At 27.2% G+C, this 16,150-nt stretch overlaps 5 protein-coding genes across 8 annotated transcripts; 2 read left to right on the top strand and 3 right to left on the bottom strand.

Moving 5' to 3' along the window:
- The first annotated feature begins 948 nt into the window (after positions 1 to 948).
- Positions 949 to 2,240, top strand: LOC108548739 (probable 18S rRNA (guanine-N(7))-methyltransferase). Of its 3 annotated transcripts, XM_017901831.1 has the most exons (6): positions 949 to 1,117; positions 1,178 to 1,215; positions 1,315 to 1,493; positions 1,576 to 1,866; positions 1,960 to 2,002; positions 2,096 to 2,240. In XM_017901831.1, the coding sequence occupies exons 1-6, from the start codon at positions 1,079 to 1,081 to the stop codon at positions 2,238 to 2,240; spliced, it is 735 nt and encodes a 244-aa protein (XP_017757320.1). In that variant the 5' UTR covers positions 949 to 1,078. The 3 variants fall into 3 exon arrangements, with proteins under 3 accessions (XP_017757320.1, XP_017757318.1, XP_017757319.1); XM_017901829.1 differs by having other exon boundaries at positions 1,576 to 2,002; XM_017901830.1 differs by lacking the exon at positions 1,178 to 1,215 and having other exon boundaries at positions 1,069 to 1,117; positions 1,576 to 2,002.
- A 337-nt stretch (positions 2,241 to 2,577) lies between these two features.
- On the bottom strand, positions 2,578 to 3,760 carry mRpL46 (mitochondrial ribosomal protein L46). The gene is made up of 4 exons (XM_017901833.1): positions 3,640 to 3,760; positions 3,194 to 3,532; positions 2,968 to 3,110; positions 2,578 to 2,893 (listed from the first exon to the last, which is right to left on the bottom strand). Exons 1-4 carry the CDS (start codon positions 3,698 to 3,700, stop codon positions 2,621 to 2,623), a joined length of 816 nt encoding a protein of 271 aa, XP_017757322.1. The 5' UTR covers positions 3,701 to 3,760; the 3' UTR covers positions 2,578 to 2,620.
- A 621-nt stretch (positions 3,761 to 4,381) lies between these two features.
- On the top strand, positions 4,382 to 5,840 carry Vta1 (vesicle trafficking 1). Its single transcript, XM_017901826.1, has 4 exons — positions 4,382 to 4,555; positions 4,651 to 5,085; positions 5,220 to 5,381; positions 5,455 to 5,840. Exons 1-4 carry the CDS (start codon positions 4,447 to 4,449, stop codon positions 5,604 to 5,606), a joined length of 858 nt encoding a protein of 285 aa, XP_017757315.1. The 5' UTR covers positions 4,382 to 4,446; the 3' UTR covers positions 5,607 to 5,840.
- A 1,196-nt stretch (positions 5,841 to 7,036) lies between these two features.
- Positions 7,037 to 10,210, bottom strand: LOC108548724 (transmembrane protein 35). 2 transcript variants are annotated; one of them, XM_017901809.1, is made up of 5 exons: positions 9,998 to 10,210; positions 9,589 to 9,913; positions 8,345 to 8,483; positions 8,083 to 8,189; positions 7,873 to 7,986 (listed from the first exon to the last, which is right to left on the bottom strand). In XM_017901809.1, exons 2-5 carry the CDS (start codon positions 9,697 to 9,699, stop codon positions 7,873 to 7,875), a joined length of 471 nt encoding a protein of 156 aa, XP_017757298.1. In that variant the 5' UTR covers positions 9,700 to 9,913; positions 9,998 to 10,210. The 2 variants fall into 2 exon arrangements, with proteins under 2 accessions (XP_017757300.1, XP_017757298.1); XM_017901811.1 differs by lacking the exon at positions 9,998 to 10,210 and having other exon boundaries at positions 7,037 to 7,986; positions 9,589 to 9,699.
- A 710-nt stretch (positions 10,211 to 10,920) lies between these two features.
- FLASH (FLICE-associated huge protein) lies at positions 10,921 to 14,579 on the bottom strand. Its single transcript, XM_017901814.1, has 4 exons — positions 14,562 to 14,579; positions 14,295 to 14,425; positions 13,976 to 14,169; positions 10,921 to 13,904 (listed from the first exon to the last, which is right to left on the bottom strand). Exons 2-4 carry the CDS (start codon positions 14,355 to 14,357, stop codon positions 11,000 to 11,002), a joined length of 3,162 nt encoding a protein of 1,053 aa, XP_017757303.1. The 5' UTR covers positions 14,358 to 14,425; positions 14,562 to 14,579; the 3' UTR covers positions 10,921 to 10,999.
- Between the last annotated feature and the right edge of the window lie 1,571 nt (positions 14,580 to 16,150).

Here is a 16,150-nt window from a genome sequence, read left to right as displayed (position 1 = left end):
TCAGTAAAAAAAATTATGTTTAATGATTGCTTTACAAATGGATTTACTTTTCAATGAATATTGTGAAAATATCTTTACCAAACAGGCTAACAAAAACAAAATTACTTTTATATAAAATGCTTTAATTTTGATGACAGAACACTCATGTACAGCAGATGAGTCTATATTGTGTTCCTTTTAATACATCATTGTACTAGATTCTAAATTCAGTGAACAAATTTCTCTTTCAATCAGCACTTTTCTAATTAACTGAATTATTTTTAACTAAGCATAAGAAGCAACATACATTTTTCGTTAATTGTACTAATAATATGCCTTACAATGGGTCATTTTTGAGTCATTTTATTCAGCGTTTCATGTAATATGAAACAAATGTATTAAATTATAAATTAGAATAAAATAATCATGCTTAAAAATAATAGGTAAAAATCCTAATTGCTAGTTTTTATACAATCTTTCTTTCTTCCTTACATATTATACTACGTATTTATAAATTAAAATATTTTTAATTTAGTTTAATTCAACAAGATATTGCAATGTAACTATTTTGTTTTTAAATCTTGAAACAAAGTTTTAAATCTAATAAAATAAAATGTATTTTTTCATTAAAAAAAATTGATATTTTTTAAAAAATGTTTAATGAAATATCACGTGATATTTTTGATCAAATCATTTTATATTTTAATATATTTATTAATCATTTAGAGGACAAACATCGCAGTCATAATAATAGGTATGTACATCCGAAGGGTTCTTGCAGTGTAATTACACCTGCTTAATATAAAGTAGAAATATGATCGTGTTAAATGATATTTAAACAGTTAACGTATTAATAATAGTGAAATTAAAATTTATTTTTGTTGTGAAGAAGTTGATATTATAATTTAAGTTACATATATATATATTCATAATAAGTATTGTTTGAGTTTTGTGTGTAGTAGCAACAAATGTAATTGAGGTTAAGCGAAAAATTAAATCATTTTGGAGTATAATCATACAAATTAATTTTATCACATTGCATTGTCATAACGACTAATACTATTATAAAATTAATAATCGAATAAAATAGCATAATAAAATGTCGAGACGACCAGAACATTTAGCACCACCTGAATTGGTAAGAATAAACTTTGAAATTGATTGTTATAATTTTTATCTGTTTTTCTTTTTGTTGTAGTTTTACAATGAATTTGAAGCTCAAAAATATACACAAAAGTAAGGTTTCCAATAACAACGTGTTTTCATACTTTTTAAATTTATGTTTTATTTCTAATAAAATATAATTTTTAATATTTAAAAATATACTTTCCATAGTTCTCGAATGGTAGACATACAAAAGCAAATGTGTAGACGTGCCCTAGAGCTTCTTCTATTGCCAGAGGATAGAACTTCTTTATTATTAGATATTGGTTGTGGTTCTGGTTTAAGTGGCAATATAATTGAGGAATATGAACATTTGTGGATAGGAATTGATATATCTTCTGCAATGCTTGGTAAATATGAATTAAAATGTATTATTTTTACTAAATTATACTTCATATAATTATAATTATTTTTATTACATCTGTTTAACAGGTGTAGCTTTAGAAAGGCAGGTAGATGGAGATTTAATTTTGGGGGATATGGGTCAAGGAATGCCATTTAAAGCAGGAAGTTTTGATGGAGCCATTAGCATTTCTGCATTACAATGGTTATGTAATGCAGATAAAAGTTTTTATGATCCTTCAAAACGGTTATATAAATTTTTTTCTACTCTGTTTTCATGTTTGTCAAGAACAGCTAGAGCTGTGTTTCAATTTTATCCTGAAAATAGTGAACAGATTGAATTGATCACAACACAAGCAACAAAGGCAGGCTTTTATGGAGGTATAGTTGTAGATTTTCCAAACAGCACTAAGGCAAAAAAGTATTTTTTAGTCCTAATGACAGGTGGATCTATTATTCTTCCACAAGCATTAGGTGTGAGTGATACTGAATCAGTCATCTCTTATACATCTAGAAGGTTAAGTTCTGGATTACTTCAATTTATATTAAATCTTATCCATTTTCTAATGTTGTCACAATTGTTATATAATTTATTATTTCTTATTTTTAGAGAACAAGTGAGGAAAATGAGAGGTAAATTTTTAAAAAATACCAAAGACTGGATTATTGAAAAAAAAGAGAGGCGTCGAAAACAAGGAAAAAAAGTCACAGAAGATTCAAAATATACTGGAAGAAGAAGATGTGGAAAATTTTAATCAATTCTTATTTATTCTTTATGAATCTTTAAATTTTTATTTTAATAGAATAAATATTGATTTACTAAATACATATAGACAAATTGGAGTTTATAATATAAAAAAGAATTGTTATTTTTTAAACCTTTAATGCTATACTAACTACATTATAAGAAAAATATGAAAATCTCACAAATAAGATGATTTAAAAACAATTTGATATAATTATTACTTTAATTATCTCTGATACTACTATAAGAAAAAAAATTCAAGATGAGAAACATAAGATTTATTATTTGTATATTTAATTTATTTTACAGAGAAAAGGAAGTAAAAGTTTATTATTCTACATGCGTATTTTATGATGTGTACTTAACATGTACTTTATACTGTACAGTATTTTAATCAGGTAATAAAAATTTAGACAAACTTTTGTGAATAGCAGGGTGTATCACTTTTCTAAGTTCTTTCCTATCTAACCAACAATGGTTTACACTAGAAGAAATATCTCCACTTATATATTTTGCTAAGAAATAAAAAATTTTTGCTCCATTTTGTCCTTTCTCTTGCATACTTATAGGATATTTATATTGATAGAATCCAATAGGAGCATTGCCATAAAACTTTACTTTTATATTATTTCCACACAGTTCTTGTAAAGTTCTATGTGCAGTCTGAAACAAGAAAAACAAATGTTTTATTGGTAATTTTACAAATTGTAAAAAAGTAGAAACCATATGATCCTTACTTGTATCATAGTTTCTCTATGTTTTCTTACACTTTGAGGAGGAATCCATAAATTAGAATCACCAATTTTTTGTTCTACTAATAATATTAAATTTTTATCTAGTTTCCGTTTTAATGATACAACTGCATTATCTTCTTCAATTTCTATAATTTAGGTAAACTGAATTGAAAAGAAATTACATCTGAATCATTTGGAAAGATAAAATATAAAACACGAAGATTTGTACCATTTATTTTTGATGCAAATTTAAACTTTGTCAATTCTTCTTCCCAAGAATCCTCAAGATCCTGAATCGTTTGATTAGAAACCATATTTTGACTTGCAAATGTTTCTGATTTTTGTCTCCTTTTTTTCTGTTTTTGTATATCAAAGTCTGATATCATACTGCCTTCAAACTCTATCTGTTGTAACATTTTTTGATACCTTACTTCTATGTTTAGCATTGGTTTTATAATTATTGGATGACGTTCTAAGCAAACAGCACTTAACAAATCCCATTTTCCTACAACATTTATGTTTTGTTCCGACGATGTTCGAGATATAACCTTAAATGTTGGTGAAATACCTAAGTATATAAAAGATTTTCATGGCAATGAAACATATTGGGATTATTTGCAAAAGAATTAAATAATTGATAAATACAATTATAAAAAAAATTAAAATACAGCTTACCAGTAAGTAAGAACGGGATACCATTTAATGTGCGTAATGACAAAATTGTTTTAAAGATCATTATTTCATATTTTAATGAAGGAAGAAAAATGAAAAATTTGCTATTAAATTAAAGTAAGTAGTAGAAGTGTATAAATAGTAAATAATAATTTTAATTTATAAGACTACATAAACGCAGTAATGTTAGAATTACTGACAACTACGGTCTTGATGAACTTTAAATTGGAAAGCACAAAACTCATAGTTATAACTTATGTCGTATTTTCATGATTTCGTTAACACATTTGCTTTTTGTTGTTGGTAATTCAATTTATTTAAAAGACTTCTACAATAAAGGTAATACGATACAAATATAATAATTTGTGGTTTAATTTATTTATTAATAAAAATAAATCAAATCGTACATGATACTTAATATATTTTTTTGTTACCATTAAAATTTATATGAATTTAAATACTATAACACGTGAAAAGAATTAATCTGTATGTATCATTGTCTTTTATAATACTGCTAGCATAGACTCACGAAATAAATTGTTCACATTCACTTAAAATAAGAAGAAACTATTATTTTCGAAAAACTTGATTTTCTATATAAACAACTACGATATTAAAAAATATAGTTATTATAAGTATCATTAATTTATATATTTGATAACAATTTGTTAGAAAAAATAAATAGTAATTTGTAACAGGTTATACTAACATTTCCAGGAGAAATGCAATTCAGGTACTTAGAATTGTGAAATAAAGAACAAAAGAAAAAAGAAAGTAACATCATAATTTAAATAAAATCTATTGATTAACATGATTGGTCCAGATCTGCCAGAAATACCATTATCTTTGAAAAGTATACAGCACTATTTGAAAATGGCATCAGCACATGATGAACGAAATCCTGTTGTTAGTTACTGGTGTATGTGTCTGCTTCTAATTTAAATTACTATAAAATAAAACAACTGTTATAATGGAAAATTATTCTTAAAATAAAAATATTCATTGTTTTCATAGGTCGATTATATGCTCTTCAAACAGGATTAAAGTTATCGACCAAGACACCAAGAGAAACAAATTTTTTAATGAAATTAATGGATTGGTTAGAGACAACTAAGAAAGAATTACATGATGATGAAGCTATTACAAATGATGTAGCTGCTCAGGCACACTTGGAAAATTGGGCATTGAAACTTTTTCTTCATGCCGATAAGAATGACAGAGCTGCTAATTTTGGAAAAAATGTAGTACTGTGTTTCTTCACAGCTGAATTACTTTATGATGTATTGACTGTTTTTGGTGAATTAAGTGAAGAAGCTGCACAAAATAGAAAATATGCTATGTGGAAGGCAACATATATTTATAATTGCTTAAAAAACAATGAAACACCTATACCAGGACCTATACAAAAAAGTAGTGAAGATATTGATTTAAATAAAAATATGGAAGAAGGTAAAAAAAATATATTCCTATATTTAAAAGAAGTATCACAAATGCTCTTTATGACAATGAAGATTTATAATTATATTTTAATATAAGGATACAATTTTATTATTTTACTCTATTGTATTTTTATTGTATAATAGGATCAATGGTAGCAGAACCAAAAGATACATTAAATTTAGATGAATCAGTTGTTATTGCTAACACTAACTTGCCAGATATGGTATATAACACAACTAGTAAAGAAAATATTGACGATTGGTCTTCTGAATACAAAGATTGTCATACAGTTACAAAAATAGAAGGTAAATTGAAGAAAAACAATTTATCTGAAGTGTATATTATTACTTTTACATTAATTATATATATATTTAATAGGTGGAACTGAGTTGTCAGTGGAACAAATAAGCAAGGCACAAAAATTTATTAAATGGGCTGGAAGTGCTTTAAATTATGATGATGTGCCTACAGCTGTCTTGAATCTTCAGAAGGCTTTACATCTTTTAACTACTGGTCAAGAACTTGCATGATCAAAACTAAGTTCAAAAATATCAATAAAATGAGTTATTTAATTTTGTTTGATAATTGATAGGTTGACATTAAAACAAGTACTTTGTGAATTAAATTTCAATTAGTCTTGACTAAATGATAATGTAAACACGAATGTTTGATTTAGTTAATGCAAAAGTAGAAATGATAAGTTATTTATTTAAATTGTTTACATTATTACAACCACATCGAATTAAATATATTCTTGAAATATAAATTTATTCTGTAGACATATAAAATTGGTGTTAACATTTAAATTTGTTATTATCATAATGATTAATATTAATACATGTATTGTTAAACTTTAATATTACAATACAAATTGTCATATAATGATAAACCTTAACACGTTGAACACTGTAACGTTAAAAAATATTTTGATCCCTTTTTGTTTGTAATTTTGGGAGTAACATAAAATAATCATATTATGGTTTTGTATTTATTCCATGCAACCAAGTAGATTTTTTAAATGCAAATTACATGTACACAGCTTGGCTTAGTCAATAAAAATTTCTTCTTAGACCACGCAGTGTACACGTAATTCACTATCTACTATTTATGATTATTTTGTGACCTGCATATCTATAATGCGTTCGAACATTTATATACATTCAGTGAAAATATAATTTATTCTAATGATAAATATCCGTATAAATTGCTTATTTCAGTATTCGTTAGAAAGTTATAAATGTGTGATGTTAATTCTATGCTTGAGATTCCTCATTGATAGAATGAAAATAAAAGTATCTAGAACTGGTAACATCAAAAGTAAAAATAAAATCCCTATAATAGGCAACCTGTAATACTATATAGTTGAAGTTCTAAACTTATATAAACGATATTATATAGTTATAGTTTATAACTATATAAACCTGTTACCGGGCCACACGTGTCCATTATCTATAAAAATTTTATTCAGATATGAATGAAACAGAAGCACGTAGTCTGATTCACATAGCGCATTGAACAAATGTGGTGTGAGTTGTATTTGATCCATACAGCATTCAACGTGTTAAATAATATTTTGATATTGCTTACTTTCTCATAAAAATTAATCTTAAGGAAAATTAGAAACCAAAAAGTGATTTTGCTAAAGGTAAAAACCAAGAATTATAGTATACTTTCTTCTTTTCTTTTTGCATATGTCAACTTAATTAGCTTTATGTATGTGTGCACCCTCATGTGTGTAAAGCGTGTAAAATTGAGTTTGAATAAAAGTCACTAATAGCATAAATATATATTGTAAGGATTTTAAATATTTCTTATTGTTTCTACATTTTGTTAAAAATTGAATTTATTTAGGTAAATAATTTAAATATTTTTTAGTTTTAAATGATTTCTAAAACATCTTGTGTAATTGAAAAATTAATATTTTGCACAATATCATTATTGTACATATATGTGAGTGGGCTTTACAACTTGTTTCTTAGATATTTTTATTTTCGCATTAACTTGTAGATATACTTAATTCATTACCTCTATTTATCACAAACTTAATGGTTGAAAGATAAATGTACAATTGACAAGTTGTATATGATTTTTCCTATGAATTAGAGACACCAGCAAAATGTCTTTGACTAAAAGAAAACTTATACTTCCTATAACTGTGATTTAGTTTTAACAGTGAATGATATTTTATATGTATTGCTTTATCTGTTTGTATGAATAATTTTTAATTTGTACATTATTATTTGGTTTTTAAGAACGCGTGTTTTCCTCTATAAAAATGAAAGACAGTATCATAAAAGTAAAAATATTAATGAAGAAAGCACGCGTTACAATGTGATGACAGTATTTTAGTTATTGTGTAAGGACATGTACATCTTAATACAATATTAAGTAGAACACATCAATTCGATTGGCAGTCGATATCTTGTGCTTGAGCTATTATCTCATAACTTTTGACTAAATTAATATATTTGTTAATGATAAAAGTTCATAATTCTCAAAGTTTATGAGATTAGAACTTTGTATCAAATCCGAGTGCTATTCATTCTGAAGAGCAACTTGTGATAAAACGCAATGGATTTAAAGCATAAATTTGAAAAAGCATGTTTCACATGTAATGTGACTGATTATACAAATTAATATCGCGAAAAATAAGTAATTATGAAACAAACGAACTTATTTAACGCGCATATCAAGAATACTTTTAACGTTACTATTACGTGATACGTTGAAGGCAATAATTAACGTAATAACCAAAAGAAGGTCTTAATCGCCCAAATATATATAAGAATTTTGAATTTAGTCTTGTTTCTTGGTTTTATCATCTACACCATTTGCCGTTACTGGTTGCGTGTCTTCTCGCCTGAGTTGCCAATCTATTACTAGTCGACCTGTCAGCATAAAAAAGAACACCTAAAGAAAAAAAAAAAAAAGAAAAAAAAAGTATTGTATTCAAGAAAATTTTCTGTTTAATATATCACCTCTTTATAATTTTTATTTTAATCTTACCAGCGCTGGAGCAATTCTCTCAAACTTATCATTCACCATATAATGAGAGTATACAGCCATTAACATCAGTAACAATAACACTGCGTTTGATGCATTTTTTATTTTATCTGAAAAAGACGGAAAGGAAACAAAGTAGAAAATATTTGAGATAATGTTCCCTAAGGAAAAATTACCCTAACGCTAGTGTACACGAACAACGCCTGTGTTTCAAAAAGAAACGAAACGAAACGTTGAATGCATTTTTTAAAAAATGCTTTCTTACGGCTTGGAACTATCGCCATTGCGAGTCCGCAAATAATCTCGAGCGATCCGACAACTCTTCTATACCATTTACTTGGTACTTTAAAGTCCAGTGTACCGGACAGTGGAAATACCTTTGCGTATTTCACATACTCTTTCCTCTGTGAACATAATGGGACAATCGGCTAATGAATGCGTGTAAGTGACACGAAGATGGGGTCGGGGAAAATTAAATGTTTGTACGAAGAAAATTGTCACAATTTCAACCTAGTAAACATCATATGTTGGCATATCAAGCAATATTTTTGGCGCGTCACCAAGCGGTTGGTTGATAATTTACTATAACTTTAAACATTGGGTAACAACGAGGGACGAAAATAATCTTCTAACGAGACTTATCAAACTCAACGAATTAAATTCAAGTTACATTAGGAAAGAGTTTCATCGTTTAAAAAAGATTTGAAATACTCAATTCTTTACGAAATTAATTTTTTACTTTTTAAAAAATATTGAAACAAAAGTATTTTAAATAATAGTGCAAAATGAACGTTCATTAACAATAATAAATTATCTATCTTAATAGAACTTGAAATGTTGTTTTTGAGTATTATATTTGAAAACCATCATAGATCTCCATCTTTTTTTCGTTTCCCTGTTTCTTATTTGTTGCGTTTGTTATTCCTTTTTCCATAGTTTTTGTTACATAAGTTTTGGGATGTTTAGAAATTGTTTCTGAGATAATAATTCAAAAAAGGAAACAAAAATAAATAGGCACAAGGAAAGATAATAAAAAAGAACGAAAGAAATGAGTATATATTTAAACACGTGTGTAATATCTACCAACGTGTATTATTTTTATTTAAATAGACTCCTTTTATGAAAATTAAACATTTCACATATTTTTTCTTTCCCTTTTTTTGGATGTTTAAAAGGAAAATGTCGTTCTTTGCTATAAAAAGGCAATGAACAAACGTGCTTAAAGGAAACAGAAAGAATGATTGATAAAGTTGACAGACTGTCATAACAATGTATAACTAACACGCGGTATGTCTAACGTAAAAAGGCTATGATTATCACGCAGGAAAAGATAAAAATAATTATGTTTCTCACGTCATTACAAGCACTGAAAATAAAAATGACAAAGAGGAATAATTTAAAGTAAAGTAAGAATTGAAGATTAATGTTGGGCTAAGGTAAAAATTCCGGTTGTATGCCAATTGGAAAGTAGAGTCAATTGTGTTATATAATGATAGAGCAAGTGCTCACCAAATCCTTGTGAAGATCCTTGCTAATATGAGAAGTCAGCTTCATAGTACCGACGAAAACGAAGAATATTCCAAGGAGAACCGAGAGAGATTTTAAAACGATTGAGCCCATAATTCGACAGCTGAAGACCGTCAACGACACGACCGTCGTGTTAGACGTACAGAGGAATCGATTCGGAATCTAGACTGGACGAATGACTCGTAGCCGTGAATTCGTTACGCGTGACTCGTGCAATCTCGGTAAACTGTCCTTTTTCTTTTTTTCTTTTTTTGTTTTTTCTATTTTCTTTCTAACTATACATATCTACAGATTTTATAATGTGTTCCTGAAAATGTTTCAAACAATTATTTAAATCAAACTTAAAATTAATTGGGTACTATGTATATATACGATATAGTAATGTTCATACTTCTTTTCTTTCTCTTTCGGTTTGACTCGGCTTATTCTGACTGCCACAGCGCATAACATGTGTGATACTAGGACGTCGTGCGTCGCGTCAAGATGCATTGTATAGCGTTGCATTAGCTCTTTCCTTACAATGTAATTGGTGGAAGGCTACAGACACGTCGTATAGTCGTTATAGACTATCGTAATGTACTAATATCTTTTACTCTTCTATGTAATATTTAACTGTCATGTTTGTTTATTGATTTTAATTATAGGTTGAACGTAGTACAATAAAATGGATTAAAATGGTATATTATATTTTTATTGTTAACGTGAAAAATAAAGTACTAAATTGATTGCTTATTAACCCTGATCGTTCCTAGTTATTCCGGTTTGGATTGTCGAATATATGAATTACTAAATGAAAAAGATAATTTATATTCGATAAAAATTTGTTTCAATTAACATTGTTGAATAATGTTTTTGCTTTATTATCATAATACATTAATGGATTATAAGAATAAAAAATACACAAAATAACTTAAAAATTTGTTATTTTATATGCTTTACGTTGTCTATATATTATTTACAAAAGATTTATATATAATCTTCTTGTGATATATTCAAATGAAAATAGTGGTAGCAATGACAATAGTATGAACATTAACTTAGGATTTATACTGTAGTGCATTTGATTGAGGTGATGTAAATTCAATATAGCAATAAATGAATATGAATGTAAACATTCAAAGCAAACGCATTATTTTTCATTAAAAGAAAACTTAACTTATTGTTTTAATCATCATTGTTAACATAATAATTGTAACAACAACAACAACAATAATTATAATAATTATAATAATAATAATAATTATTATTATTATTATTATCGTTTATAGTTTGTATTGTTACTACTACTACTATTACTACCACTAATGCTGCTGCTGTTGTTATTGTTGCTACTACTGCTACAATTTATATTGTTACTATTACAACTATCATTATTTGTAATTTTAATAACTGATCAACTCATATTTGTTGTGTCATAGCTACTTGTTTCTACATCACTTGCGGTGGTCAAATTGACACTGGCATTAGGATTATTATTTATAAGAACAGTCATGTTTGCATTACTATTTGCTAAGCATACAGGTTTCTTACGTCGTGCGAACACAACTAGCTTTCCATGAACATTCGTTGATGTAATTTTTGCATTTCTGTTGTCATTCCTAGTCCTTTGCAATGGTTTCTTAAATTCCTTTAATTCTAGACTTTCCATTTCTCCTATATCTTTACTACAGTCTCTTTTATGCACGGTGTCCATTAAAACATCTGTATTATTATAATTAGCATTTATTGTTGAGATATTGTCAGGACTATTTGGATTAATTTTGTTTTCGTTGTGATTATTGAAATTATCGTGCTTGCTTTTAATAATATTATGAGCAGTATTCACATTACCATAATTATTCATCTTTTCGTCCATTTCTTTAGATGATTTACGTATAATGGTAGAGCAAGCATATGAATTTTGAAAAACATTTTCTTTCATAATGTTCTCTGACGAATGGTCAATCATCCCCAGTTCCGATATTTGTTGCATTGAGTTATTAGCTGAATGATTATCCTGTGTTAATTTCATGTAATTCAATCCAATGCACTTGTTCTCTTGTAATATATCCTTTGCATGTTTCAAAGATATCGTTTGTTCTGTTTGCATTTCAGCACAATCATTTTTGATTAATTGTAAGTTGTTTTTAGAAATATGATTTTCAGAGGTATTTATTGATTTTTCATCAAATATTGAGGATGTTTTATTTAATTGGTAATTTTCGTCGTACAAGTTGTTTGAAGTTAGCATATTGTCGCATGCTTCTAAATTCTGTTCATAATTACGAACATCGTTAATGTTCTCTTCTTTCGTTGTTAAGTTCGAAGGTGAATCATTCATACTTTCAATGATATTTGACGTTTCTGATATTTTTGTAAACATGCTATCAGACGTGGAAGTATAATCTCGAATGAATTTTTCGATGTTCTCAACGTTTTCTACATTTTCAATAGTTTCGATATTTTCGGAACTTTTTTGTTCCCGCAAAGATGTTATAATAGTATTTGAAATTGGTGTTGTCTGTAGGATATCAGAAGATATTTTTGACTTTTCCATTGCTTCAAACTTCATATTGTGATTAATCGGATTCTTTATCACTTGATTATTTTCCGTAGACAAAAGATTTGGTATTTTACGAGCATCTTCCTGATTTTTAAATTTTTCATAAGCATCATTACCATTTGTGAGTGAATTGTTATGTAGGGTACTTGAAAGTTCGCTACCTACGAAGTCTATCGATGAATTTTGTAATTCCTTCTTGGCATGGTTCTGTAACTTGTCATGGATTCCAAGTTTATTTTCTATTGGTAGAATACAATTCATTCGTTCAATAATTTCATTATCTTTTTCACAATTTCGTTTTGAAACTTCTGAATATTTTACATGGTTGGTAAAATGTTCTTCGTTCACTTTACGATCTGAATATTCATTATATTCATCACGCTTATTTTCCCGTTTAATTTGTCTATTAGTATCTTTTAATCGTATTTTTCGTGAATCATATTCATTATAAGAGTTAGCTTTTTTCATGTTATCGCCTTTTTGATTTGTTGAAACTCGATGAGTGGTCGAATATTTCATTTCATTATGAGCATTACACAAATCTTTCTTAGAATTTTTTGATTTATCCGTACCAATATTTCGAAAATTATAGCGTTCCTCAAATTTTGCATCATAATTGGTATGCTTGTATTGATTTCTATTATATTTATCTTCTCGGCTTGGCTTTATATATGATGTTGATTTTATTCGTGATCGGTGGTTTTCGGTACGATGATGTTCTTTTTGTTTAGTTTTATGATGATGTTCACTATAATTTGATCGATAATTGTCTCTTTTGAAAACTTCAATATAACAATCTGTGTCTTTTCTGTCTAAAGTAGATATTGTATTTTGAACAGACTTGTTACGCCGTTTTAAAGAACGTTCATTAGCATCCTTTTTGTAATATGATACAACATTTTTATTTCTTATATCTTTCCTCTCATCTTCTTTTTTTGTATCATTAACAAAGTAATCATGTTTTTTGAGTTCTGCACTCGAATTACGAGTGTACCCTATAACTGTATTTTTTATGGTATATTGTTTTTCCTTAGAATGACTAGAAGGTTCAAGATTGTTATTATGAGGAAGTGAACACTTACTATGAGAGTCTAAGATTGTACTATCATCTATTTCTTTTTTTATTGTTTTGGAAAGATATTCATCTCCAGTAGATTTTATTCGTTTTGTAGAGCTGTATCTGTTTGTTTCTTCATTTACTCTTTTCCTTGTATCGGTTGTAACAAGTATTGGTTTTTGTTGAAATGTAGAACTTATCTCACTTTTATTACTCGACACAAAATCTTTTAGTGTACTTTTTAATAATGCTGAAGGATTTTTTATGTGTTCATTTTCTTTATATTGTTCAACTGTAGAAGATGGAATTTCTTTTGTATTAGAGAAATTAATGTCACTTAAGAAACCATTTTCTTTATCACTTTCAATTACATATCCTTCATTGTTTGTATTATCATTATTACTGATACTTATCTTATTCAAATATTTATCTTTTTTTTCTAAATTCTGTTCATCTGTCATTCTTTTAAGTAACCGCTCACCAAAAACGGTAATAGGAATTAACGTAGATTTATTCTGTTGATCTCTAGTTTGGTTATATGAACAATCTGCTGTTTTAACATTATTTTCATTAGAAGAAAAACACTTATCTGTAGATTTATGATGTGCATTCACAATAGTTTCTCGAAAGGTGGATTTATGAATATTATAATCATTAGTTTTACTATGTATACCTCTTTTGAATGTTACATCATCCAATCTGTAATCATATTAACATGTAGAAAATGTTCTTAAAATAGAAGGAAATTATTAGTATTTAGATTTACTCACTTCTTTCTTAATTCATCTATCATCTTATCCTTTCGTGCAATTTCTGCTTTTGCAGTTTTCAATAATGAAAATAAATTAATTTCCAAATTTTGATTAACCTTTTGAAAATTTTCTAATTTTGTTGTGAGCTCAGCAATTTGTTTTTTCAATTCTAGTTGTTCCTCCACAGTATTTACTCCATTATTTGATATAAACTGAAGTAGTGTAATACAAAAATTTTGTATATACAAAGGATATGCAAATCATAACATATATAGTTAAACATATATAACTTAACCTAACTATACAATAAAATCAAATTACGTTCTGCAATACTTACGTTTTCACAGAACTCTGTACCAAAACTTGGTAAATCTTCATAAATATCGATATCATCCTCCATGCTTTTTATTATTTTCTATAATAAAGTTCTTAATCGGAAATACATATCCTACTATTAATATAGTTTCCCTATTTTAATTATTTACTATTATAAATCTCATATATGTATTAATATAATATGTAATCAAGAATAAATCACTGTTTTCTTACATGTGGTCATTATGAAACAGTGAATAGTAACTAATTCCAACATATTCTGACTTACTTATAATGAGATCACGATGATGTATATTTATGACCTATCAATGCAATATTTATAGTGATCATTATAGTGTTCAGTATACGTTCATATATATAATTCAGTTGTAAACTAATTCTAATAAATAATAAATATGAATATTTTTGTTAATATAGTTTTACATTAATGTTTCTTGTTTTAAATAAAATGATAATTTTATTATTCAATTATATACGATTATATACGATTATAGCAAGATTATTATTTTGTCAAGTATATTTTAAATAGTTAATTAAAAGGTGATACTTTTATGTTGGATATCTATTTAGTATTTTTTACGTCGACTTTTAGTTTTGTATGAAAAAATGATATTCTCTAACTTATGCGTAAAATTAACGGTACGAATTGTATTATCGTTCGAACGAATACGATGAAGCGACACCTGTTGGAATTTATAATCGCAATTAAACTGTTAGGGGTTTTAAGCACGGAACTGCAAGTTTAATTTCGTAGTAATTCTTTTCATTCTTTTCTATTTGTCTGTTAATTTCTATCAGTGAATTTATACATTTCTTGATACGCCTTCACGTATGTATACTTGTTTACAATTCTTTACGTACAGAATATCAGAACTTTGAAATTTATTATAAATAGCAACGTTTTATTCAGTGTCAATTGATAAGTTGTCTAAATTGCAAGGCAGAGGACATCGATAACAAGATCTTTGTACAACTGCTTATGTAGAAAATTGTGAAGAATACTAATAAAGTCACTTAAGGGCTATAAAGGTCAGTGAGAGAGGTTAAAGTAAGTAAAATAATGAAGTGAATTAATAGTAATTCATGAATCGGAAACACATAAGAACAACTTGCTAAAAAATTTGTATGTAAAAATTAAATCTTTATGTAAATCTTCTTAAACATTAATGCATACAAGATTGTAAGACGGTAATATATTGTACTATAACAAAAAGTTATCGCACAAGCATGTTTTACTTTTTAACAAACGATTTTCCGAATACGTTCTATCGAACATGATAGCATTCACTAGTATTCAACAGCAATCGTGGCTACACGTTAAAAGTTACTAAAAAATTGGATTTATAATATTTATGAACTTAAAGTCATATCCGTGCATGTTTAAGTACTGAACAATTAGATGTATTTGCAAGCAGAAGGCAAGAGCAAATACAGTTTTAGCTTTTCTAATATGTTATTTGAAATCTGAATTTATTTAAAGCAATCGACATGTAAATTGCCAACGATATTAATGCACGTTAAACTATCTCGTAACATTTGTATAATGTATGTTATGTACATGAGCTTGTAGATATGATGTGCGCACGCGCGCGTGCGTTCTCTCTGTGTTCTTTAAAGTTGTTACTTTACAAAATATTTATATTTCTGCATTAAGCATTGCTATTTGACCAAGATTTTAAGATTTACATTGCGAGCTTTTTTCTGACATTTGCATAAGTTATAAATATGTATATTATTAGAAGTTTAGAGTACTATATTTTTGTGAAATAATATATGTGAATTACATATGTATATTACATGCTAGTAAAGCAATTAACCATGATGTGGGGAAACAAGAAATGCAAAAACGGTATAAGC

Source organism: Eufriesea mexicana, unplaced genomic scaffold (genome assembly GCF_001483705.2).
Source record: "Eufriesea mexicana isolate 0111107269 unplaced genomic scaffold, ASM148370v2 scaffold1767, whole genome shotgun sequence".
In the NCBI taxonomy this organism is placed as follows: Eukaryota; Metazoa; Arthropoda; class Insecta; order Hymenoptera; family Apidae; genus Eufriesea; species Eufriesea mexicana.
This window is presented reverse-complemented; position numbering and strand designations above follow the sequence as displayed.